The 26,442-nt window shown below is 41.1% G+C and overlaps 1 protein-coding gene across 4 annotated transcripts in view; it reads right to left on the bottom strand.

Moving 5' to 3' along the window:
• The window catches only part of rpap2 (RNA polymerase II associated protein 2), a 33,863-nt gene extending 7,682 nt beyond the window's left edge, over positions 1-26,181 (bottom strand). Inside the window, exons 1-12 of one of the 4 annotated variants that reach the window (XM_080836409.1) lie at positions 26,095-26,181; positions 25,691-25,733; positions 22,786-22,900; positions 19,853-19,951; positions 12,838-12,903; positions 12,668-12,756; positions 12,533-12,580; positions 10,744-11,656; positions 10,228-10,322; positions 7,638-7,718; positions 4,656-4,724; positions 642-680 (exon numbers count right to left, since the gene is read on the bottom strand). In XM_080836409.1, the coding sequence (XP_080692535.1) occupies positions 642-680; positions 4,656-4,724; positions 7,638-7,718; positions 10,228-10,322; positions 10,744-11,656; positions 12,533-12,580; positions 12,668-12,756; positions 12,838-12,903; positions 19,853-19,951; positions 22,786-22,900; positions 25,691-25,733; positions 26,095-26,173 (1,736 nt within the window). In that variant the 5' untranslated portion in view covers positions 26,174-26,181. The remainder of the gene's footprint in view (positions 1-641; positions 681-4,655; positions 4,725-7,637; positions 7,719-10,227; positions 10,323-10,743; positions 11,657-12,532; positions 12,581-12,667; positions 12,757-12,837; positions 12,904-19,852; positions 19,952-22,785; positions 22,901-25,690; positions 25,734-26,094) is intronic. The other 3 variants (XM_080836410.1, XM_080836411.1, XM_080836412.1) reach the window with 3 other exon arrangements.
• Between the last annotated feature and the right edge of the window lie 261 nt (positions 26,182-26,442).

Raw genomic sequence — 26,442 nt, 5'->3', positions numbered from 1 at the left:
ACAGTAGGCTACATCATACAAACACACCTACATACAAACAAATAAATGGAATTTTTCTGTCATTGCAGGTATTGGCAAGGATCGTGTGCCTGAGTGGCAAGGTATTATGCACTCAATGCCACAGCCAGACCAGAACTCAGGGGTGGTGCTCGCAAGGTGGCAGAAAGTGATGCCAAGAAGCAGCTCTTGATGGAACACATCAAAACTTTTACATGTAGGGCCAGCCATTATGGAAGACGAGGAGCACCAGGCCGTAAATACCTTCCGAGTGACCTCAGCGTGCAAAGAATGCACAAGATCACGATGTAATCAGCTACTCCCTGTACTACACTCTTTTCAGACAGCACTTTAACCTTGGGTTTGGGCATCCTGCAACAGATGCCTGTTCATCATGTGCCAGGTTTCAGACGAGAGTTAAGGACCCCAGCTTGACTGAAGAAGAGAAGCGCAGTGAGTCTGCATCCTTCATACTACACAGGAGACGAGCACGGGTGTTCTACGATTTACTGGGGAAGGTAGATCATGATGCAGTGACTGTGTGCTTCGACATGATGCAGAATTTGCTACTCCCTAGAACCCCCATAGGTCAGGCATACTACTCAAGACAGCTTCACATGTATGTCTTTGGTGTTGTTACTCACCATGGGAAGGGAAGTAGGCAAGTAGTGGAGGATGTCAATCTGTACACATGGATGGAGCATGAGAACAGGAAAGGTAGCAACATGGCTGCTTCAGCTCTGGACCACTGTTTACACCAACAGTTGAGTGGTGCTCTTGGCCACGCTCAGAGGCTGCGCTTGTTCAGCAATTCTTGCTTTGGTCAGAACAAGAATATCAACCTGCTGTCCATGCCGTTTTCCTTTATGAAGGAGGCCTTACCAAGAATCAGTGCCGAGTATGTGTTTCCTATAAGGGGGCACAGTTTTCTGCCCGTGGATCGTGTGTTTGGGAGGATTGAGCAACAGATTAGAAAGAAGGATACCATTCTTTTGCCTGAGGAGTATTATGAGATTTTACGTAATCATGGAAATGTACACATCTATGGGCAACACTGGACCGCTTTTGATTTCAAGTCAGAAACACAGGATTTTGTAAAGGCACAGAGGTCATTTAAGCTTAGTGAAGCGAGAATGCTGGAACTGAAAAATGACCAAGTTGGCTTCAAGGCTGTCTATAACAGTGAATACTGCTACCACTCAGTGCTGAAGAGAGGAAAGAAGTGGGCAAACTTCAAGCCAAGTCAGCTTCCCAATGAAAGCACAGTGAAGGAAGCAAAACAGAAGGATGTCCTGAACTTGCTCTCTGAAATCGGTGTGAGTGACAATGTGCGGGCCTTCTATAATGGTGCACTCTCTCAGTCACAGATGAGTGATGCAGAGGTCGCGTTAACCGACAAATGTCCATCATTGACGGATATTTTTTAACTATGACGGAAAAATCTGAAGGCAGTCCGTCATTTTGACGGATTTTACAATGACCATTACCAATAATAAACATAAGAATAAAAATCACAATTGAAATAACAGGCATGTTGTGACAGTTTTCTTACTCTACATAAGCTTCATTGCCGACACCAATTTTCAATCTGAGCAGAAGTTACGGCAGTTCTGGTGTTCAGTGGGTCGATACATTGTAGCCAGCTGCGCAAGTGTTCCGCTCCATCGCACTCAAAGCCATGCTCCGATTTAAAACCATTAGCACAGTCTGAGATGTAGCCTAGGCTGCAGTAGGCTAGGCTATCTACCTATGTATATGTTTCAGTAGGTTGTTTCCCCTTCTCAATCATCTGCAGAAAACATGTAATTTTGTTATTTAAAAGAGATGCATTGAGCCGTTTGTGTCACTTCGCTGTCTCCTGTACGTGATCAGTGCTGTTATTGTTAAGGACGCTTAGGATCACGGCTGCTCGAATATCTGCGATCATTTTAATGAAAGTACAGGCAAACCAACATTTAGGAAATCCCTCGTTTAGGGGCTCCTGTCGGCTGCTCATCACTTCGCTAGGGGAAATGTTTGCCGATTTTAGAGAGTTGGCTGAAGTGGCGCTGGTTATCCCAGTGTCAAGTGTTGCAGCTGAGCGCGGATTCAGCCTTCAAAATAAAATAAAAACCGCCACGAGAAGTCGTCTGTCGGAGGCAAAGACACAGCATCTAATGACAATCGCCTCGGCAGCAGTATCCATCGATACGTTTGATTACACGCAAGCAAGCACACTATTCAAATCCATGCAGGCAAGAAGGAAAGTTTGAGCTGCCTACAGCAGATTACCACTTCAAGAATTCTAAGTGGACTGTTTGCATTTTCACTATAATTGTTCGTTCATCGTTCAGCTAAAAATAGCCCATTGTTCTATGTTAAGGCACAACAGCCGCAATGTTTTAACAGCGGAAAAATCGAGTTCTGACCGTCAGAAAGAAATGCATAAATAAATTATTAATTATTATTGAAAAACGCTTGTTCTGTGAATAATCTTTAATGAAATTTTTAATGAAAATAAGTCAATAAAAACAAGTGAGGCTATTAAATATAAGCATTATAGCTTAGGCCTAGGCATATATTACCATTTAAAAGTTAATATAAAATGACAGATAATAATGGACAATGACGGATTTTTTACGACCCTGTCCGTCAAAATGACGGACAATGAATCATTACTCCATGGCAAATTACTTTAGTTGTCATTTCAAACTTGCTGGAGAAGGCACTTCTCAAAGTTGTACTAAAACATTTTGACAGAGCGCCGTGTACCACACAAAACCGCTTCGAGGTCAGTAAGCACAACCAGAATAAATACATATATAAAGCGCTCCAGATTATAAGGCGCACTTCGGTATTTAGCAACTAAGTTATGCTAGCTCTCGTGACAGCAATTTTTTTTCATGCCCTCCCCGAATTACTAATTTAATTACTCTCTGAAATGTTCCCATGTATTGTCCCCCCTGCACTGAAATGGGATCTCCGCCCCTGTGCGCGTGTGTAGTGTGTAGTGTGTGTGTGTGTGTGTGTGTGTGTGTGTGTGTGTGTGTGGTGTGGTGTGTAGTGTGTGTGTGTAGTGTAGTGTAGTGTGTGTGGCCATGTCATGATAATACAATCACATGCTCAGTTTAAAGGTGGATTCTGGTGAAAGGTTGTTGATATTTGAACTCAACAGCCCCTGTGCGCACCGGACAATAAGGCGCATTAAGCGAAACAAAGTCAGTCATTCAAACTTTATTAAACCTTTTCACAATAACTTTCAACATTGTTCAAACGTTTATGAGCGTATTCACAATAACTCCCAACCTTGTTCAGTTGTAACTCGTAAAAATAGTCTGATACTGCTAAATCAAACGTTAGCGTATTCACAATAACTCAATTCACAATAAATAAGTGTTGCAGAGTATTGTAGGTCTTAGCTTAAATAATATATGGCTCTTAGACCAAAAATCCATTGAAACACATAGTAGCTAGCTAGCTTGCTGCTAATAAGTATAACGTTAGCATGCTGATATGCCCTCACACTTCCTCATTGAGGCAGAGGTAATGTTTGCCTCCAGTCTCTTGGCTCTTTCACTGCCGTTTTATGTAAGGTTAGCCACTCTAAAAAGTGAAGTGAAGTGAAAGTGACTCTATGGTAGAGGTGGTGTAGACACACACACTCTGAATTCCACCTCTGCATTTGACCCATCCAGGGTAGTGACACACACAGCACCCAGTGAACACACATACATTCTACACATACGTGAAATACATTCCCTATTTAATAGACAGAGCGCAACGCTCCCAGCATTACTCCATGGCAAATTACTTTAGTTGTCATTTCAAACTTGCTGGAGAAGGCACTTCTCAAAGTTGTACTAAAACATTTTGACAGAGCGCCGTGTACCACACAAAACCGCTTCGAGGTCAGTAAGCACAACCAGAATAAATACATATATAAAGCGCTCCAGATTATAAGGCGCAATTCGGTATTTAGCAACTAAGTTATGCTAGCTCTCGTGACAGCAATTTTTTTTCATGCCCCCCCCCCCCCCCCCCCCCCCCCCGAATTACCAATTTAATTACTCTCTGAAATGTTCCCATGTATTGTCCCCCCTGCACTGAAATGGGATCTCCGCCCCTGTGCGTGTGTGTAGTGTGTAGTGTGTGTGTGTGTGTGTGTGTGTGTGTGTGTGTGTGTGTGTGTGTGGTGTGGTGTGGTGTGTAGTGTGTGTGTGTAGTGTAGTGTAGTGTGTGTGGCCATGTCATGATAATACAATCACATGCTCAGTTTAAAGGTGGATTCTGGTGAAAGGTTGTTGATATTTGAACTCAACAGCTGATCAAATTAAATCGCTCCCTGCCTGAACCATCATGTTAATTGGTCCAATTTGACTATCTTTAGATGACTCATTTCTCCTTTGCCTACATTCTCATATTAAAGGGTTTGTGATTTAAAGGAATAATATGTAATATATTTACAAAATCATAAAATCACCATGATATGTCATCAGAGATTAAGGAAATATGCTTATTTGAAATACTGGCTTCTCCGACAAAAATGCAACAGCCAGTATGTTCTCATTTGAAATTTCCATTAAGATTCAGGACATTTAGGAATCCATCTGGCCAAGTATAATGCAGCGCAACACAAACAACGTACAATGTTAAATTGAGTTAAACTAAATTTCACTTACGCATAAAGGAATACCACAGCAATCACTGTCCATTCTGGGTTTTTGTGGATGATGTTGGTATTTGTAAGCCTGTGTTCAAATAGAATAGTAGGTGTGAAACACTGATTTGATCCACTGCACAGTGCTAATATTAACATTATTTAATTGATTGGTTATCGGTCAATGTCACCGATCCATGCTTGATACTGTTATGTAGTCATTGTCATTACACATTAAAATGAGACAAGCATACCGTATTTTCCGCACTGGATTATAAGGCGCACTGTCAATGAATGGTCTATTATCTTTTTTTTCATATATAAAGCGCACCGGACAATAAGGCGCATTAAGCGAAACAAAGTCAGTCATTCAAACTTTATTAAACCTTTTCACAATAACTTTCAACATTGTTCAAACGTTTATGAGCGTATTCACAATAACTCCCAACCTTGTTCAGTTGTAACTCGTAAAAATAGTCTGATACTGCTAAATCAAACGTTAGCGTATTCACAATAACTCAATTCACAATAAATAAGTGTTGCAGAGTATTGTAGGTCTTAGCTTAAATAATATATGGCTCTTAGACCAAAAATCCATTGAAACATATAGTAGCTAGCTAGCTTGCTGCTAATAAGTATAACGTTAGCATGCTGATATGCCCTCACACTTCCTCATTGAGGCAGAGGTAATGTTTGCCTCCAGTCTCTTGGCTCTTTAACTGCCGTTTTATGTAAGGTTAGCCACTCTAAAAAGTGAAGTGAAGTGAAAGTGACTCTATGGTAGAGGTGGTGTAGACACACACACTCTGAATTCCACCTCTGCATTTGACCCATCCAGGGTAGTGACACACACAGCACCCAGCAGGCTTTTAGCTAGGATTTTTTGAGGGGGGGTCCATTTTGTAATTGAACCTAACGCGGCGAAGCCCCGGTGACCCAGCAAAACTAGGGGGGTCTGGGGGCATGCTCCCCCATAAGATTTTTTTTTGAAAATAACCTTTTAAATAGTGTCCTCTAGTGGCTTTAAGGAAGATAAATTAACAAATTTAGATGTATTATATGGCATAAACATATTGAAGACATCCGCTGAGATTTTGTTTTGGATATGTGTGAAGCAGGAGCACCCTGACCTGGGAGAGAAAGCTTAGGAGCAGCTATACCCTTTGCCTCCATATATTTATGTGAGAACTCCTTCTCTGCAATGACTGTGATCAAAACAAAGCATTGAAACAGACTGTGCCTGGAGAAGAGCCTAATCAAAGCAGTTGCCTCCCTTTTTTTTTTGAAAATAACCTTTTAAATAGTGTCCTCTAGTGGGTTTTAGGAAGAGAAGTTAACAAATGTAGATTTAAAATATGGCACAAAAATAAAAATATTGGAGACATCCGCTGAGATAGGTGCTAATTATAGTTAATGTCAGATATCCTCTGTTCAATTTTCAAACTCCCTCACTATATGACTTTTTGCTCGAGCAATATTCCATGACAAATGATACGATGCCAACGTGACAGTTTCAGAGTACTTCGTTCATAAAAAAAAAAAAGCAGAGTCTGTTTCTCTGACTGACGTTTCAATTCAAAGTATGTACCTTGTGCTTGCACAGCTCTTTGCCTTTAGGAACTCCTGGGCTATATGTTAGCATTGTGTGTGGAGAGAAGGCGCTGTCAGGCGCTCCAAGTTTGAGGCTTTAAAATGCGACAGTGACGTCTGGCATATTAAGCAGAGGGGTTTTCCATTTCGCTCCGCAAATAATTCCTTCCATTCAGGCAAGAACGTGCAGTGTTTATCTTCATATTTTCGTTTAGCTTTACGCTTTGCTGGATCCATGGCATTCTTTCAGTAGCTACTGCTAGTTTGGCTAGTAGTAACTCTCTGCGACTGGGTGCACACATGAGAATGTTTCATGTTTGGAACATTAACGTTACTTGAAGACATCTCTCAAGATCGCGTGATGACACAATATACATGATTAGATACCCCATTCAAATCGGACAGCTTTTTGTCTGTATTTCGTGCAAAATATGCATTTTAGATGTTTATTTTACAATATGAAAATTCTGTACACCAAGGGAAAAGTCAGTGAGCACTCGCGCTGGAGCCGAGCCCCAAGTCAGCCGGCAAAGAGCTGCATGCGGCTCGCCACCCCTAATAGCGGTAAACTGTTGTTTTACGTGTTACAACGTGATTACGCTCATTAACGTTTGAACAGTGTTGAGAGTTATTGTGAACACGTTTAAAAAAAGTTTGACTGAGTGAAAAAAGGGACGAAAACTTAAGGCGTCTGTAGGGCGTCTGCCTAAAAGTACTGCGTCCAATTTCGTATTATTTTAGAACAGTGCGTCCAAAAGACGCACGGACGCATGCCTAGCTAAAAGCCTGGCACCCAGTGAACACACATACATTCTACACATACGTGAAATACATTCCCTATTTAATAGACAGAGCGCAACGCTCCCAGCATTACTCCATGGCAAATTACTTTAGTTGTCATTTCAAACTTGCTGGAGAAGGCACTTCTCAAAGTTGTACTAAAACATTTTGACAGAGCGCCGTGTACCACACAAAACCGCTTCGAGGTCAGTAAGCACAACCAGAATAAATACATATATAAAGCGCTCCAGATTATAAGGCGCACTGTCGTTTTTTGAGAAAATGAAAGACTTTTAAGTGCGCCTTATAGTCCAAAAAAAATACGGTAATCAGATTACTGCCATGTATCTTAAAATGCAATTACTATCCAATATGACATTTTTAAGCATCATTTTAAACAAATATTCATTTGATCAACAATTTACATGCACATGAACACTTCTCAAATCTCTCAACACTACCTCATCCAGCAATACTAAATGTTCAATCAACACCAGAAGATACAATCTCTCCTGACAGGATAGCACACTAAGTGGTTCAGATTTCACTGGTGGTTTGCAGGCATATTCTTTTAACTGCGTAATTCAAATGTATTGAGTGAGTGAACTGTGACGATGGTAGATATATGGCTCACCTTAAAGTCCTGACCAGATTGTTGAGGTCATTGGAGACTTCACTCATGGTAAGATGCAGGGGACCAACAAGATTCTTCAGGCTTGGTTTTCAAAAACAAAAGAAAAAGACAAGCAGTTTAGTTGCAATGATTGACCAGAACGTAAAGAAAAGTCACCTTCAAGATCAACACAAGTACAATCTACTCTCAATCCAAGAACGGACATGATCCTTCAAGATCAACATAAGTACAATCGATTCTTGAGCTGCTTCAATCCAAGAGATACAGATTCGAGATGCATCTGTATCCTGTAAGCTGCTTGTCAACAGTGGATTTGTCCAAAACTACAGTATATAACCTGGATGGCTAGTGGAAACGACTGCTCTTAACTATACCATATACCAACCACACGTCTTTGATGATGTTACAAAAGTTTGCTGCCTCTATTATAACCATGTTTGATACATTGACTTTGTGACATTTCTGCATTATTGGTTATAATACTTTTCCATTTTCAGATTAATTTGAGTTTAGTTTATTATAGTTTAAATTAAGGACAATGTTAAGGATTAGTGTGGCATGAAATGTAATCTGTTTATCACCCAAGATATCAACATTTCAAGACTAAACTTAAGAATATCGTCAGGTCAGAATCTTTGAAAATATATTTACTGAGAAAAATGGTGACGTGCTCAATACTTATTTCACCCACTGTAGGCCTATGTATAGAAATCTATCTATTGAAGTTAATGTAAAAGCAGTCAGCAGATTGGAAACTTTTTTAATGGTTGTCATTTTGCCGTAGTTTGTTTCACAAATGTTCTGTTTAAGGATAATCATTGTTACATGAAATTTGACCTGCAAACTTCTAATTTAGCATAATTTTTACCTGGCATAAAATGTCAATGGCTGGCTCAAGGAAACCCTTACATTTATAATACAGATATAATTAGAGCACAGATTTATGCATTTTGAAAGCTACACATACAGGAACTGAATCATGAATTAAACAGAAACTGAATGTCTGCATCAACACACCCAAATAAGGAAACTAGGGGTGTAAAAAATAACCGATACGTATCGATATCCGTTTTTAGCGTGTAAGATACGACTACATCGATGGGTAAAGTCCCGTATCGTTTTTATCGTTTTTTTTGGAACCGGTCTTTGCCGTTTTAAAAGTTATGAATCGGTTCACAAGCGTTTGTCCCTCCGTTTTTTTAAAACACAAAGCACTCGCTGGCCTGTTGCATTTGATCTCAGTCAGAACAATGACATATCATTGGCCATAGCCCGCATAGCATAAACCAATCAGGCTGTATTCTCAGTATTAACGCCAAGACCTGGAGAGAATGACAGATTACAACTCTCAACTCTCAATGGGCAAAGCTATGCTAGCTACGCTATTCATTTTCGATGGCCAATGCTATGCTAGCTACTTCAGCCAAGGAAGATACATCGTTGTTGATTGTTTCTACAGACATCCTTGGATTCAAATAATTATGAAATAGTAAATAGGAGAATATTTGTATCATTAGGAATTATGTTTAACATTTAGCCATTGTGATTTCCCAACATAAATATAAGCACTATATGAACACTGAAATCGTTACCTTCAACAGCCCGACACTTCAAGCTTTCTCTGGTGGAGCTGGGCGAACATCTATGGCTTCAGGTATTACAGGTTCATCCCTAATCAGACTGCTCACCCTCATCAGTTGCGTTTGTCCTCTGAAAAAAGCTTTTAAGGCTAGTCTGCTTTGCCATGTTAGATCCTTCTCACTCAGTTTGCTCCTTGTTTATAACCGACGGTTTGCGCTTTATTTAAAAAGCAGCATACGTGTTGTTTAATAACAGCAGTGCATGTTGCATTATAGCCCTATATATTAGGGTTATTCTGAAATTCTGATTGTGTTTTGGGGACATTTCATTTTTTCCCCCGACAACGGAAACGCTGCTGGGTTTACCGGTGCTTGCTTTGAAATGATTTTGATCAGTCTCTGATGTTGCTTTCGCGTTGCCTGTGGACTGTGCACACGCTGCAATAGCATGCCCTTATAAAGAGCTGGTGTGGGTTTCTGTATGCAAGTTAAGGTGCATGAGAAAGCGCGTTCAATGTAGAACAGATTTCCAGGCGTTCATGAATCCAGCAGTGATCTTTTCTGAGGTTGGTATGAAGATATTTAATAAGACATTTAAGATACTGTTCGAGAATGAGGTCCATTGTTTCCTCACAACTTAGTGTTTTCAATAATTGAACTGCATCGAATCGAATTGAATCGTACTGAAACGTTTTTTATCAACATGCATCTTTTCTTGGATTGTATCGTGCCCCTGTATCAAGATACGAATTGAATCGTTTTTGTCATGAGAGATTAACACCCCTAAAGGAAACCAATCCTAGACCCGAGACCCAGTGGTTAACTATGAACCGCTCTTTGAACAGGGTTACTAAAAATGGATCCTACTGTGGCTCCTACTATGGATTCCAACTTTGTGCCTGGAAAACCATAAAACTTGCTGAACTGAATACATGCATATGAGATGTGTGAATACACACACACACACACAAGATAAACTTCATAGGGCTAAATTTCATTTTCACACCAACCTTCTACTGAGCCTCTCCACTACTATGCGCTTCTGGATAACAAGCTGTGAATGGCAGTCCACCAATGGGAGGACAGGGTCCTTGTAGCGGCTGACCTAGAACATTTACACATGGGGGTTATCAGAAAAAGCCTTATAAACCTCTAAGAGTTCAAAAAATCTGAACCAAAGTAGTAGATCTTATTCAAGGCAATTTGAATATTTGAAGTTCATTAAGCATTTGTGTGAAACCTTTTTTGGGCATTGTTTGAATGCATACTTTTACATTCATCCAAAGGGACTTTTTAAGGATTCCATTTTACAACAACATGGCACACAACGCCACAGCATTTGGTAAGTGTTATAACAGCAGTAAACAGCATTGAAAAGTCTAATATAGACATTAAGGCAGGTTTGATTGTCTTAATATCTACCCAAACATCACATCACCTCTTACGGTTATGCAAAAGAAACATGTTGTCACCTGTTTCCTCATACAAAATATCACAGTTTCCTACAGTCCAAATACATGACTGACCTCGCAGGGAACATGTTGGTTTTCAGTGCCTTTGGGAAGAATGCGTACTGTGGTGTTTTCTTTGATCGGAACATCCACTGTAGGAGTTGCCCTGCCAGAGGTAGTACAGTCTGGAGATGAGGCCATGGGCCTCCCCGTCTGCCCAGGAGAATACAGCTCATCTTCTGAAGCCTCCTTAATGTCATCTTCGTCTAGCTCCTCTTCCATTTCATGTTGCCACGTGTTAAGGTCTCCCATGGTATAATCAGACCCACACAACAACTTCATGGTCTCGTCTGTCTTCCATTGCATAAGGGTGAGCTTTAAGCGATCCATCAAACTGAGCATTATCGAAGGGGTTCCTGGCTTGCTCACTGCAAGACGCTGCAACTGGCCTCGCAACTCTGCCACACCTGCTTTAGTCATGTTGATTTGGACTACAGAAAGGACAGACTCATCGGTTGTTTGTATGGGACTTGAAGTCTCCTGAAGAAATAGTGTGGCAAATTGTCTGTTATCAGTCCTTACTGAAGACTGACTCAAAAACGGCTCCTCAACCTCACAGTCTGCATGTGAGCATTTCTTTGCAATCTCTGGACTTCCATTCACAGCAGACATAGTCTGTATGGAAGAATACTGGAGGGCTGCGGTTTCAGATGGTTTTGGGAGGTGACTGCTACAGGAACGTTCTTGTCTTTCTTTCTCTGCTTGAGTTCCTGTAATTCCCCCTGAGCCTTGAGGAAGCTCTCCCCAATGTACCCTTCGATGACACTTTGACTTTGAGTCACTCCAATCAAGTTCGTTCTGGTTGCCCTCATCACCGCTGTTGCTAAAGATTGCTATGGAGTCTTCCTCATCAGGGAGGACAGGATTCTCAATATCAGCTTCTTTCACTGGCCTGTCCATCAGCGGAACTTCAAGTCCAGCGCTGCCTCTTAAAGGAATAAAAGACACAAAAAAGATTCTCAGCATCTCATCCCACAACATATAACCTCGCTCCATGCTCAGCACAAAAACCTTCTCTTGCAACCTGCACATCATAAACAGTTAAACACATTAGCATCTTAACACATTAACAAGCATAGATACCCTTAACAAAAGAAAAGCTCAATGCGACTAGATTAAGAAGGTAATGAGGAGTCAAATAGTAGATTTCATTTTTGTTTATAAGCCCCTCAGAGCAAGCACAATGGCGAGAGACTAGGACCGATAAGGGGGGCGGTCTATCTGCACATATCAGGATAAGGATATGCTAGCATACATGTGGTAAGGGTACACAGCACAGATGTGGTAAATGAACCCAATACATACAAACATTACATGGTATTATCTGTTACTCATACCCTTTGACATGTACTCTGTCTGTCTCAATGAGACCTGCACAATTAGCATCTAAAAACCCTTCCCCCTAGATAGCCTCATTCCTGCAATCACCCTTTGGCCTCTGTTATCAACCCCCTACACCCATAGGTGAACCCCTCCACCTCACTGTCTCCCCTTCTTGCCATCACCTGTAGGGTGTGGTCTCCCCTCCCCTCCCCTCCTGTATTCTACCTGACTGGATGGTATAAATGCCAACATATTCTCCTGTCAGTAAGAATAATGTGGGTCAAGTTGCAATTGCAACCTTTACTACGGAAGATGGGTAAGATTTGGACATTATCTATTCAGGTTGAATATAGTTGCCCACCCTTCATCCAAATGGCACCCAAGGTCTACCTTATGTTGGCTACATTCGACATGCATACATACCCCTCTTGAACATAGCTACATAAATACATACCTACCCCTCTTGAACATAGGTACATACATACAAACATACCCCTCGTGTTTCTTCATGAGTGTCACGTCAGTAGTTCTACAGATACAGAACAAAGGTTAAAAACAAATACTCAGCAAAAATGTACCAAACAACTTAATGACACACCTGTGTCTCATACAGTACCTCTCATCTTTTCGAAGCCAAAGGGGTGTCTTTGATATTTGAACTTCAAACCATTTTGAGGCTTTGTAACAGAAGTTGCAGCAAAAGCACTGAAATAAAATTTGAATCACATCTTAATGGAAAGGAAAGATTCAATGGCATTTACCTGAACAAATAGTTTATAAAAATACCTTTCGTTCTGTGATGTCGTAAACTTTATTTGTCTTGGTGGAAATTTTATACTTTTGCCTGGGTACCTGGGTAAAAGACAGGAAAAAATGTATGTTTGGTTGAAGAAATGAAGTTAATTACATCACTGAAAACATGTACAGGGTGTCTTGAAACGGTTTTAGACTAGCTGTATGTCATGTTCAATCATATGACCTGTGTGTTCCATTACGATCAACTGGAACTGGTTAAACACAAGCAGACGACAACAGAAGGGCCTGATTAACCACGAGGCCTAGGGAGCATTAAGCCACAGGGCCCTGGTGGAAATGTTTGAATTATCAGTTTATTGATATTTTTATTTGTTCGATTCAATATCTATCTGAAAATGTTCTGGATCTAACTTTTAAGATACAAGGTTCATTTCTGCCCAACTGTCATATTGATAAAAATCTGCATTGTACCTGTCCTCCAAATTAAAGTTTGGTCTCTTGTAGGTGAACTGAGAATGCATAGACGAAAACCTGGGAATAGGATTACAACTGATTGGTAGCTTGTGATTCGAATTCTAATTAGATCGGTATTGGTGACTGTCAATTCGCAGCCCTACAATCTTGTACATCGAAGACCTTGACAAGTGGGATTTAAAAGCTAAACAACTTTATATGCTTCACCTGTGAGTGATCATAATGATTTTACTCATCTTAGTATAATTTGCTAAATAATTATATATATAAAAAAATAAAAAATACAAGTTTCATAAAACATTTTTTAGACCATATACGACTGCTGAGGTCAGCAAATCGGACAGTGAGTAACTGCTGTGTGCTTGTTTTCACTGAAACATGGCTTAATGACAACATCCCTGACTCCGTGGTACATCTTGAGCAGCTTACACGCTATCGAGCGGACAAAGCCCACGTTAACGGATGTAAACAACGCGGTGGAGGAGTTTGTGTTTACATACGTGACGCGTGGTGCCAGGACGCTGTGATAGCATGCAGACACTGTTCACCACTGGCAGAGTTTTTGATCATAAAGTGCCGTCCTTTCTATCTGCCAAGGGAATTTACTGTGGTTTTGCTTATCGCGGTATATATCCCTCCAACCTCCTGCAGCGGTGACAGGAATGAGGCCATCAGCGAACAACAGACAGCACATCCAGATGGATTTACTATCGTCGCTGGAGATTTTAATCATGCTGATCTTAATACTGTCCTACCAAAATTTCATCAGCATGTCAATATCCCAACAAGAGAGAAAAACACCTTGGACTTGGTCTATACCTCATACAAAGGAGCATACAAGGCTTCCCCCCTCCCCCACATCGGACTTTCTGACCATTTCACTGTTATGCTAATGCCAGCATATAGGCCCAGAGTGAAAGTGGAAAAAGCGGTTCGGAAAGAGATTAGTGTGGCCGGATGGATCAAGGTGTGCTCTTCAGGACTGTCTTGCGACAACAGACTGGGGCATGTTCAAGCAAGCAGCTACACACAACAACCACATAGACAATGAGGAGCTTAAAAACACTGTTTTCTCCTACATCCGTAAATGCACCGATGATGTGACCCACACAAAGACCATCATCACTTCACTAGGGCTAACAAGAAGCCATGGCTGACTGGAGATGTCCATCGGCTGCTGAGGGCCAAAGACAAAGCCTTCAGAGCCGGGGATAGAATTGGCCTGAGAACATCGAGGGCCAGCCCAGGGTTTTTCCTGCATAGAGAAAATTTCGGCGCACGCCTAAGCCGTTTTCCCGTGTCCAATTTCACAGTAGGTGCAAGACTCTGTGGCTTGTAGGCCTCTCCAGGTCTCCGTCTAACCATCAGACGACCATGTGTTGGGCAAAGCTGAAAATTGGACTCATCAGAGAAGACGAACTAGGAGACCCTCCAGTCGGCTTTGGTTCAATCCTTATGGTCTTTTACAAACCTCAGCCAGGCAAAGTACAACGTTGTCCCGGAAGAAAAACTTGCTTCCTTTTGCTCTGACAATGTTCCCCAACTCTGAGAAGTGTTTTTTCCAGCAGGGCAATGCTCCATGCCACACAGCCAGGCCAGTAAAGGTGTGGATGGAGTATCACCAGATCAGGGCCCTGTCATGGCCAGCCCAATTTCGAGACCTGAATCCCATAAAAAAACCTCTGAAATGTGATCAAGAGGAAGATGGATGGTCACAAGCCATGAAAAGAAGCCGAGCTGCTTGAATTCTTGCGCCAGGAGTAGCATAAAGTCACCCAACGGCAATGTGAAAGACTGGTGGAGAGCATGCCAAGACACATGAAAGTTGTGATTTTAAATCAAGGTTATTCCACCAAATATTGATTTCTGAACTCTTCCTAAGTTAAAGCATTAGTATTGTGTAGTTTAAAAATGAATATGAGCTTGTTTTCTTTGCATTATTCGAGATCTGAAGACACTGCATCTTTTTTGCTATTTTGACCAATTGTCATTTTTCTGCAAATAAATGATCTAAATGACAATATTTTTATTTGAAATTTGGTAGGAATGTTGCCAGTAGGTTATAGAATAAAACAAAAATGTACATTTTACTTTAACACATACCAATAAATAGTAAAACCAGAGAAACTGATCATTTTGAAGTGATCTCTTAATTTTTTCCGCGGCTGTATATATGAGGTAAACCTTGATAATCTTTGAACCATACATGATAGCACCATGGGGCTTGGACTATTGTCAATGTATTAGCCCAGTGGTTCTCAACCTTTTTTCAGTTTTGTACCCCCTGTGAAATATTTTTTCAGCCAAGTACCCCCTAACCAGCGCAAAGCATTTTTGATTGAAAAAAAATATGTTATACACAGCTCTATTCCATCATTGTCTGATTTATTAAACTGTCAGCACTGAAGATTGAACATTGAATATTGTTGCATTGAACTGAGTACGTTTGCAATTACATTTTGGTAAGAAACTTGTGCTTGTGCTTCGCTGAAAATCTTTGTCAGTCTTGGTGGCAAGGAGGCAACTGCTGTGATCAAGCTCTTCTCCAGGCACAGTCTGTTTCTCTGCTTTGTTTTGATCACAGTCATTGCAGAGAAGGAGGCCTCACATAAATATGTGGAGGCATAGGGTAGTAGCTGCTCCAAAGCTTTCTCTCCCAGGTCAGGGTGCTCCTGCTTCACACACATCCAAAACTGTGTGAGTGTGGATGTGGCAAACTTCATCTGGAGTCCACGGTCAGATGACACTTCCATGAGTGTTTCCTGATTAGTGACAGAGCTTCCACATGCTTCGGACAACAGAAATGGGTTTTTCACCCAATCCAGCTGTGTAGATTTCTCCTCCATGTCAGGAAAGGAGGAAATTGAAAATTAAAATGTTGAATCAAATTGGTCTAATGTCCCACGATGACCAACTGGACTGGAGCTCTGTCCACATCCTCACTAGAGAGAAATCCCCCTGTGCAGAGGCTCTTCTCCACAGCTCTGCTTTCTTCGGGAAGCCTCCCACCTTGTCATACAGGTTTAAAATGCTGGTGTCCTTCAGATCGTAATTTCAACAGCCGTTTGAGTATTCTCCCTCTAGAGAGCCAACGCACGTCTGTGTGCAGCAGCAGTTGTGTGTGTTCAGCTTCCATGTTTTCGCGAAAAAAATCGCGCTTATTATACAGTTACTTGCCAAAACGATAGAAGACATTCCTCCAGAATACCTCTTTTGAATGAGTTTGTTGTCATTTCGTGATTTCCGCTAAGAAAAAAATAGTTCTGCACGCAAATGCTGAGCAATCCACCTTCTGACTTCAAGTTTCAATGACCTTCCGTTACGTTAACTAACCGGACTACTTGCGGAATGATATGCAATGTGAATTAGAAGCAAAAAACCCGTTGCCAGTGACAGCGGTGATAAACTTTACGCAGCAGTGAATATCAAGGAATTACAAACCTGCGAACGCAGACATTTAACCCACATATGGCCCATACAAATCAACGTACATTTTGGAACATTCTGAAGAGCCGTATAATAAGTATTTTTAAATGATTTTTGGATGGAGGCTTATTTTAAATATATTTTTTTAAATCTCACGTACCCCCTGGACTACCTTCACGTACCCCCGGTTGAGAACCACTGTATTAGCCTATTGTCGATTTTGATTTAAAGTGGAAGCAAAATGATAACCTCAAGCATATCCTCCATTATTTATGAAATGTAAGAAAAGGGGAAAAAAAAGACTTTGATGTCTGCTAATACGGTGATAGAATTTTTTTTTGGGTGCACCGAAGAGCCATTTTGACCCAGGAAAAACCCTGCAGCCTGTCCCGTGACATCAGAAGAGCAAAACAGGACTACTCAACAAAGATAAACAGCCACTTCAAGGACAGCAGAGACACGGGCAGCCTGTGGCTGGGCATCCAGACCATAACGGATTATAAGCCTGCATCACAGACCTGCGACGACAACATCTCTCTGCTCAATGGTTGGCTAGCATTCTGATCTTTACTCTATTGAGCTTAACATCTTCTCTCTTTCTTCTCTCTCCATCACTGTTCTGGCCTTAGAAGAATAATGGCTTATGATACTCCATGAAACATTTGTGTTACTATTACCGTATTTTCCACACTATAGGGCGCACTGGATTATAAGGCGCACTGTCAATGAATACCGTAATTCCCAGACTATAAGCCGCTACTTTTTTCTCACGCGTTGAACCTCGCGGCTTATACAATGACGCGGCTTATTTATGGATTTTTCCCACTTTCACAAGCTTAATGCCTGAGGGTAGGCAAACAGTAACTCTGCCTAAATGAGGGGGGCGTGCGAGAACCTGAAACTGGACTTTAAATCGAAACGTGAATGTTAAATAATGGAAGATCAATGCCGGAGCTAACAGGTATGCTTCAAACGACGGGACAGAAAATAACTTGATCGACAACTCACATTTAAAACCAACTTGCTTTTGAAAAATGTTGGAACCTCAAGAATAGATTTGGCTTTAGACGAAGAGCAGAGACTAAAGCATGAGCAATATTCGCTAACATTACATTGATATCAGAGTGAGCCCTTGCTCTATCGATTTCCCATTATTTCTCTTAGGTATGTTTATATCTATGTGAAGCCATTTAACATTCCACAAGTGGTTGTAATCACGTAGAACCCAAGACTGCTTTTTCAATGGTGAGATGATTTTGAAAAATTAAACTCTGCAGCATAAGTTGTGTTTCCTGGTTGTTACTGGTTATCGAACTGCTGTGCTAGCTAAGGGAACTTTAAATAACCTCAGCATAAACGATTTCAATGGAAGAGTTACAGTTGCATAAAACGATAGCTAGTCATCTAGTATCCTCGATTTAACTCATCAAATTATAATGGGAAGGGGTATAAGCCCTCAGGGTGCCTGTGCAACTTCGTATGAAATAGTTCATATTCACACATATTAATACGAGTTCATCACAAGCTAGCAGCTGCCAACTGTATGTACCTTACCTATGTGTGTGAAAATGATAATATGAAATATGACTAAAAAATTGACTAAAACAAAACGGCGACACAAAACGGCGACACAACTGTCTTTTATTCTTTTATGGTCAAGATCGGATATTTTGAACTCAAACCGGTTCCAAACAGATCGGTGCCCCCTTTTTAACCAAATCGTCATCATCCTGCTCTTGAACAACATCACTTTCTGCGTGTTAACTTATCCTCGATTGTTCACTTTAGCACTTATAATAAGCTATATATTTGTAAAATATTAATACGTTGCATGCCTACTAACTGTTCTTGTCATGCCGAGTTTCGTTAAAGCCTGTGTAAAGTTAATTTGTTTTCAATGTACCGGTAGGAACCTGCGGCTTATAGACAAGTGCGGCTTATTTATGTTCAAAATAAGTATTTTTTTTTAATTCAAAGGGGGCGGCTTACATTCAGGTGCGCTTAATAGTCCGGGAATTACGGTAGTCTATTTTCAATATTTTTCCATATATAAAGCGCACCGAACTATAAGGCGCATAAAGCAAAAAAACATAGTTCACATAGTAGCTAGCTAGCCTCGCTGCTAATAAGTATAACGTTAGCATGCTGATATGCTCTCACACTTCCCCCTCCTTTAGGCAGAGGCAGCCTACTGTTTGTCTCCAGGCTTGTCTTTCACTGCCGTTTTATGTAAGGTCAGCCATTTCACGTGAAATACATTCCATATTTAATGGATAGAGAGCAACGCTACCAGCATTACTCCATAGCAAATTACTATGCTGACAGGGCAGTGTCCTAGCGCAGCTGCTTGGTCAGTTATCTGACAATGTCAAACATCTGCAATGCTGTTAAACAATCAAAATGCTAAGTTTAATAATGGTTTAAAAATCGATGTGCTCATTTTAGTAGCTAATGGATTAAAATGACAACGTGAACGTTTGGCAAAAACACACAGTCAGATAATGAACACCATAACGATAGCTGTCTAGCTAGCTAGCAAATAGCTAACGTAAGCTAGTTTTAACCAGAGATAACTTGCCTAAGCCTATCCTAGCATCAGTGGTGAAAGTAAGACGGTACTCACAATGACAAAAATGTGAATAATGAGTATGCCTATGACCATGGAGGCTTAAAATTCAAACCTAACAAGTTCCATTCTGGAGACCCAGAGGTAAACTGTCCCCCGCGCCCCTTGTCATTTCAAGCTAGCTGTAGAGAAGGCACTTCCAACACCGAGTCACCAGCAAATAGACCAGCAGTGGTCAGAAGCAATGTACTGTGCGAGGTTTTATATAAAATACGGTAGCCGTAATGCTGCAAACGGCGCGGCTTTGTAGTTTACCAAAGTCGTACTTAAACATTTTGACAGAGCGCAACCAGAATGAATCCATATATAAGGCGCTCCGGATTATAAGGCGCACTGTCGTTTTTTGATAAAATTAAAGGCTTTTAAGTGCGCCTTATAGTCCGGAAAATACGGTACATGAAGCATATTGTACTTACTCATGTTTCTAACAAAAAAATACCATGTCAATGTTGACAATGAGAACGACAATGACACATTTTATCTACACTGTGTCTTCAGCACAAAACATTTTGTACTCACGTTGTCAAGTTTGTTCGGACAAATGGGGTAACCACAAAGCTTGGCGATGGACCTTTCCTCCACAGTATCCTGGTAGTTCTCAGCAGTGATCAAGGGAGCCTGGAGAAAATGGTTTGTCATCCATGACTTCTGGCCTCTTAAAATCACTTTTAAAGCATGCAGTAATGTTATGCGTATTAAAGTATTTATCATGTATACGTTTCAATATGCAACATTTATACTTGACATTTGTTGAAGAACAAGGAACTCTAATGTTCTAAATATTTACATTTCAGGTGTTGACACTCACTATGTTTACATGAGATAATAATTCCGATAATAGCCAATCAGAATGCCTCATGTAACCACCTCAATCACACAGGTTATTAACCAACCAGAATGCCTCATGTAACCACCTCAATCACACGGGCGGAGCTTCCCTTTGCAGCCAATGGATGTGGATGATCATACGCAGTGGAATAGTGTGTGTTCTTGTCTGTTTGAATACTGCAGCTGTCCTAATTAGAGTAGTCCTAGTTTAGACTAGACCAGGGGTTTTGTCCCGGGGACCACTATTCTGACTAGAAAGTAATTTGCGGCCCACTGATGTGCCTGCACGCACGTGCGTGTTTGTAACCGCCGCCGCCACGCCTCCTCCGCCTGCACAGATATTCTACACGGTATTTTCATTATATTCAAGAGTAATCTGGAAATGTGTTAAAATATCAAAGCGAATTCATAAAAATAAAATAATACAATGGTGAACTGATCAACATAGGCTCATGTCGCGGACCCCCTGCAATGCCGTCGCGGACCACCAGGGGGCCACGGACCCCCTGTTGAAAACCCCTGGACTAGACTATTTGAATACTGCAGCTGTCCTAATCAGGCCTAGTGCTGAAATTGATGTCTACTAACATAAATGTGCTCTCTCCCTTATAGCATGTTCCAATTGTTGATGGAAGTGGAAACATTGCTCCTCACCCCCACCACTCCTCATCTATGCATATGGACAGCTAAACTCTACACACTAATTTTCTTCCTTTTCTTTCCCTCCTAATCTAATCTAGACTATCTACGCAATGGGACGCTGCTGTAGTCTCTCCACCCGGTCTACCTGGAGAAACCCTCGGCCAATTGCACCCACCGCCACTGCATTGCCGTACACTAGGGCTGAACGATTAATTGCTTTTGCGATTAAATCGCGATATGGTAAAACGCGATTTTCTAACCACAACGTCCGTTTTTTTTTTAATATGAAACATTTTGCACACAGTGATTTAAACAGCATAACGGATCAATTGCTAATCGCTAACAAGATGCTAGTGGCTCAAACTAGCAAAATCTCTTGAAATGTGCTTACTTTGACAGTATGACAAACTAGTTAGTCAACAACTGTCCGAACACAGTCAAACATCAAGCAAGTGCAACACAAGACGGCAAATAAGCTACTTACTAGTTCGACAGTCAGTAAAAACCGGGCGGCTTCAGGCACACCTACATAACGCAGTCATTTGCCTACGAACCCTGGTATGGCAATGGCACAGAGGCGATTCTCCATATTAAAAGTCATTGTGACGCCCCAATTTTTTCAAAGCTGTATTTTAAGGTAAAACTGCTTATCCTAACCCTAACTCTGAAGTACAATTACTGCATAAGGCCACTTTAAAAAGTGCATGCCTTGTGTTTATACTTGACTTTGCTTTAATTACTTAGATGCACAGTGGCAAAGCCACCGATTTGTTTCTGAAATGAGCAGGTAAATGTAAATGTGGGAAAGAATATTTTACACTAAATGTATATAATATTATGTTGGTCATATTTAAATCATTCAGTACGTTTTGTTGGGAAAAAAAGAGGATAAATTGAAAAAAAATCGCATATCGAATCGCAATCCCAATATTTTGTGGAAAAACCGCAATTAGATTATTTTCCCAAATCGTTCAGCCCTACCGTACACTTACTCTACCCCATACCCTATGCTAGCATTTATATACAATATACATTATTTCCACCACTGAAATGTTTCTCTGTCCAAACTGGTCTTGCCTGTATCATGTATTTACCACCGGATGTCTGTATATATACTATGTCCATCGACCAAATGCTGGTTGTGTACAACCCCTGTTGTTTCCCTTCTCCTTCTGCCACACAACCCTCCCCCTTCCCCCCTTCCTATCTCCACCTGGCCGACCTCAAGCAGATGGGTCCCCCCTTATGTGCCGTGGTTCTGCTTAAGGTTTCTTCCTGCCTTACAGGGAGTTTTTCCTTGCCCCTGTTGCCATTGTGCATGCACTGAGGGGGTTCAGGCTCTGGGCTCTGTAAAGCGCCTAGAGGCAATTGTATTGTTATGGCGCTATGTAAATAAAATTGAATTGAGTTTAGATTAGACAGACTAGAAATGAAATCAATGATCCACTAATTATTGAACCACTGAATTATATAAAATTAACATTTTCATAAATAACTATATGCAGGTATGCTTACCATGACATACACAATGTAGACACTAATGTTACTAGAGATTTGAAGACTTCAGCTTCATATTAGTGAGTGCAAGTTATTCAACTGACCAACGGGGGGATAGAGACAACTAACGTCAATATAAAAGTGCAGTCAGTGTGCACAAGTGTTGTGTTACTACTTGGCTACTATACTTTGTGTTTAAGTGTACCACAATTGCGGATGTTAATTGGCAACTTTTTTATGAGTCTCAACTACTAAGTTCACAGTTTTGAAATATAAATTCATACTAACTCAAAACTAATTTAAACGGCCAAAAGAATATTTCAATCAACTGAACTGAACTGAAGAGCCTCATATGTACCCGTAGGAAGTGAAATATCTAACAAATACTAAAGGGTACCAAAATGGGAGGGGTCTACTCCAGCAAAAGGCTGTAACTATAAAAAGCTGACAAACTGGTTTTACACAATTCACAAAATAGAACTCACACAACGAGTAAGAAAGTCGTCCGATACAGCCACCTCCAGTAAGCGCTCCGTCACCTGCTGTGCCCTGCGTTCATGCTCCACCTGGTCTTGCAGTCGCTCCTTCAAGATCTCTCGCCTACAATGATTTAAAAAATGTCAACATCAGGTGAGGGGTTTGCGCCTACCACTTCAAATAACTAAAGAAGTGAAGAGGACAGCTGTGATGCTAAGGTGCTAGCTGTGATTCTAATGTGCTGGCTGGGATTAGTCAAATTTGAATGAGTTCTCGACTCTATCGACAAGTTGTTGGCACATGTCCAGTATCATTCTCCTGTGTTAAATAGCACTTGCATCTCAGATGGAATCTGATGGGCCAATAATCTGTGATTTCTGAGACTTTCTGAGCAACTCTGACTGCTTTCTGTGCTGTTTAACATGGGAACAATATTCAAAAACATTAATGCAACATAGTTTCAGCAACAGCACTTGAAGTGCTCCAGTAGCTCTCTCTCTCAGCGGATGTCTCTAACTTAACTCCAGCCCCTTGCAGCTCTGCAGACACAGGTACTAAATTACTTGTCTGAGAAGAGTTTTTTTGCTGCTGGGTGGTGCTGAAGCTCTCTGGACTAGCAACATGGCCGGGGCGGCCCCTCTGGTGGATGGGTGGTCAGAAGGGCTGTGGTTTCAGTGTCAAGAAGTAGCTACACTCTGGACATGTCCACTGTTCTCTAGCTTTTCATTTGCGTCTGCACTCCTGTAATGTGGCAGTCTCGGGCAGAGTTTGAAATATTTTCCAAACCATTATGAAAATGATTTGAGTTCTTTTTTCAAAAAGTGAGGGAGCATGGTTAATGAAGTTGGGACACTGTCCCTCGTGAACTTGGTTCTTGCAAACATGAATGATACGTTACGTGATTATTGGCATATAGAACTGGGAGGTGAGATCCGATCACAAGTCGAGTCATTAGCCCCATATACATGTGTCAATGTGATCCGATCAGATCGCGTGTGATCCGATACAAACTCGGAATGCGCTTACAATTGCCTCATGTAGCACACGCCTAAATGTGATCCGGTCGTATTTCCGACGATGTCTGAGCCTTTCAAGAGAGGTGGTCTACGCCGATCGTTCAGCTCAGAAAAGGGCGTGTCAAATAAGGCCGATGTGACGGCGGTGACAGCCTGCGTGGAGATGACCCCAGCCTCTTATAGGGAGTGCCAAGGCAGGGCTCACTCACAGCGAGTGATCTCAGGGGAGTCTTGGTCTCATGTGCAGAACATATTTTATGTGTATAAAGGTTATCTACACGACTTTTTATACCTCTAATCGACTCGGTTTGTTGTTTATATGCTACACGAATGCCGTGAGGTCAAACGGAATAGTGTAGGTCTTAACTGGAGCTCAACTCAACTCAACTATTACAGATAGCTTGACGCTATCACTAACTGAAAATACAGTGGAACACATAGTGGCTAGGTAGCTAGCTGCTAATAAGTAACATATTAGTAACATATAAGTAACACATCAGCAGTAATGAATCAACTGTTCTGAAATTAAATGTACTACTAACATGCCATTCTCAAATTAAAGCCAGTGACATGAGTATTAACGATTAACGAGTTAACGATGGATACCGACAGTTAGCATACCTAGCTAGGTAGCATTACCATTGGATGTGAATGACAGTTATGCTAGCTCTTGCTAGCCCTTGCTTTCCCCAAGGAGGAGCATTGTTTCCGGGGATTTTCACTTGGCGAGCGCGGGCAATACAGTCATCTGGAGAGTTCAAAATTATACTAAACGAAGGGAAATCTACTGTATGGAGATATTTCTGCTTAGTAGACAATGCAGATTCTAATCAGGCTGTTGGATATGTCCAATGTAAGGAGTGTGAAGTTTTAATGAAATATGATTGATGCAACTCTCGTTCTCCACAACAACATGGATAAACCTGGATGGTTGGATGCAGTTTCAGAACGAACGTCGGCGTGCAAAAAGATCTTCAATGGTAAGACTTGTCTGTTGTGCCTCTGTTGGTGTCTCATTAAACGTGAGTTTATTAAAGCATAGCGTGTGTATTGTGTAGCTATTTCATTCCGAGATGGCAGGGGAGTAAAATGCTCCGCTGCCAAAATAGATTACATGTTTTTAACTTCGGGGTTAATTCCCTATCCTTTACGTCTGCTGCTGGTTAGTAAATACAGACAGCCGGAAAGGTTAACAAACGGAATGAAATAGCTACACATTACACACGCTATGCTTTAATAAAACCCACGTTACTCACATACTGGTTAACACTGTTACAGCGGGTGTATCAACTGTACCCATGTCTCAACTTTACTAATACCACTGTCAATTATGAGTTCAGTAAAAGACGGAGCAAACACAGTTTTCTACCGTTGTTGAAACACATCCACGCGTAGACTCGTTTTCTTTCCATCTGAGAGTGGTTATTCAAAGAAAATATTAAGAACTATATAGCCTACTGATAGAAAGAAGGGAACTTTTAGCCACTACACTGCCTTTGCACAATGCGGATCCACGTTGATGTTGTTAGTAAACAAACAAGGTGGGAGCACATCTCCGTGGTCTTTGCGCATGCCCGAGGCAAGGTAACCGGATCACATTTTGCACATGTAGACATGTAACGACAAGAGCCGATTCCCTTAAAAATGTTCACACCTACACGCGAATACGATACGATAAATTGACCGGATTACATTGCCACATGTATATGGGCCTATTAACTCGAGACCTTGTGGATACGCCACGCTTGAACTGACGTACAAGAGCTATCCTCTTGTGATCCGATCACCCAAAACGCATGCTTATGGTAGGTGTGTGACAAGACACCACAGACGACACACCCTGTGAAATGTGACTAACTCAGAACATACTCGTCCCAAACATTTGTAATCGTCATACCTTTTATATTCCACATCGTCAGTCTTTGACGTGACTCTTGTACCTGTTGGAAAACATCCAATGTTACCTCTATAAGTTTGGTGACGCCAAGCTAATCATGAGTACTGGTAACTGATCAACCTAACACCAATGCAGTAACACTGATACTACACTACACCGCAATCTATCGTATCTTATTCAAAACTTCACAGAGTTACTCTTCAAAATAAAAACAATCTACGACACACACATTTCAACGTTACGTCAGCTAGCTAACGATACAATAGTTAATTTAGCTAACGTTAGTTGGCACGACAGTTTCAAACGGCTGTTGCTTGGACACAATCACTACACATAAAACATCCGTTTAAGGACAAATGTTGACACTAATCTATAACACGGTTAAACAAATCATTCTATACAACCTTTGGAAGACTTTATTCTTGCCACGCTATTCTCCATGCTTGGTTTGATAAAGTGTTTTGTGAGCACCGATAGTCCCATCAGCTGGCTCAACTTCCGGCCTCATTAAGACACACATGTACCAAAATAAAAGTGATTATAGGATTTAAAAATGCATTGTGTAGAAATAGTGGCATCTAGCGGAAAGGTTTCATATTGCAACCAATTGAACATCTTATTTCTCATCAAGCGTGGTCTCCTAGTACATGCGAGCAACTCAACTTAGTTAGGTGTGTGTGTGTGTGTGCGTGTGTGTGTGTGTGTGTGTGTGTGTGTGTGTGTGTGTGTGTGTGTGTGTGTGTGTGTGTGTA

The sequence above is a fragment of the Sprattus sprattus genome (assembly GCF_963457725.1).
Source record: "Sprattus sprattus genome assembly, chromosome: 4".
Classification (NCBI taxonomy): domain Eukaryota; kingdom Metazoa; phylum Chordata; class Actinopteri; order Clupeiformes; family Clupeidae; genus Sprattus; species Sprattus sprattus.
Note: the sequence above shows the minus strand (reverse complement) of the source record. Positions and strands in the feature narration are given on the sequence as shown.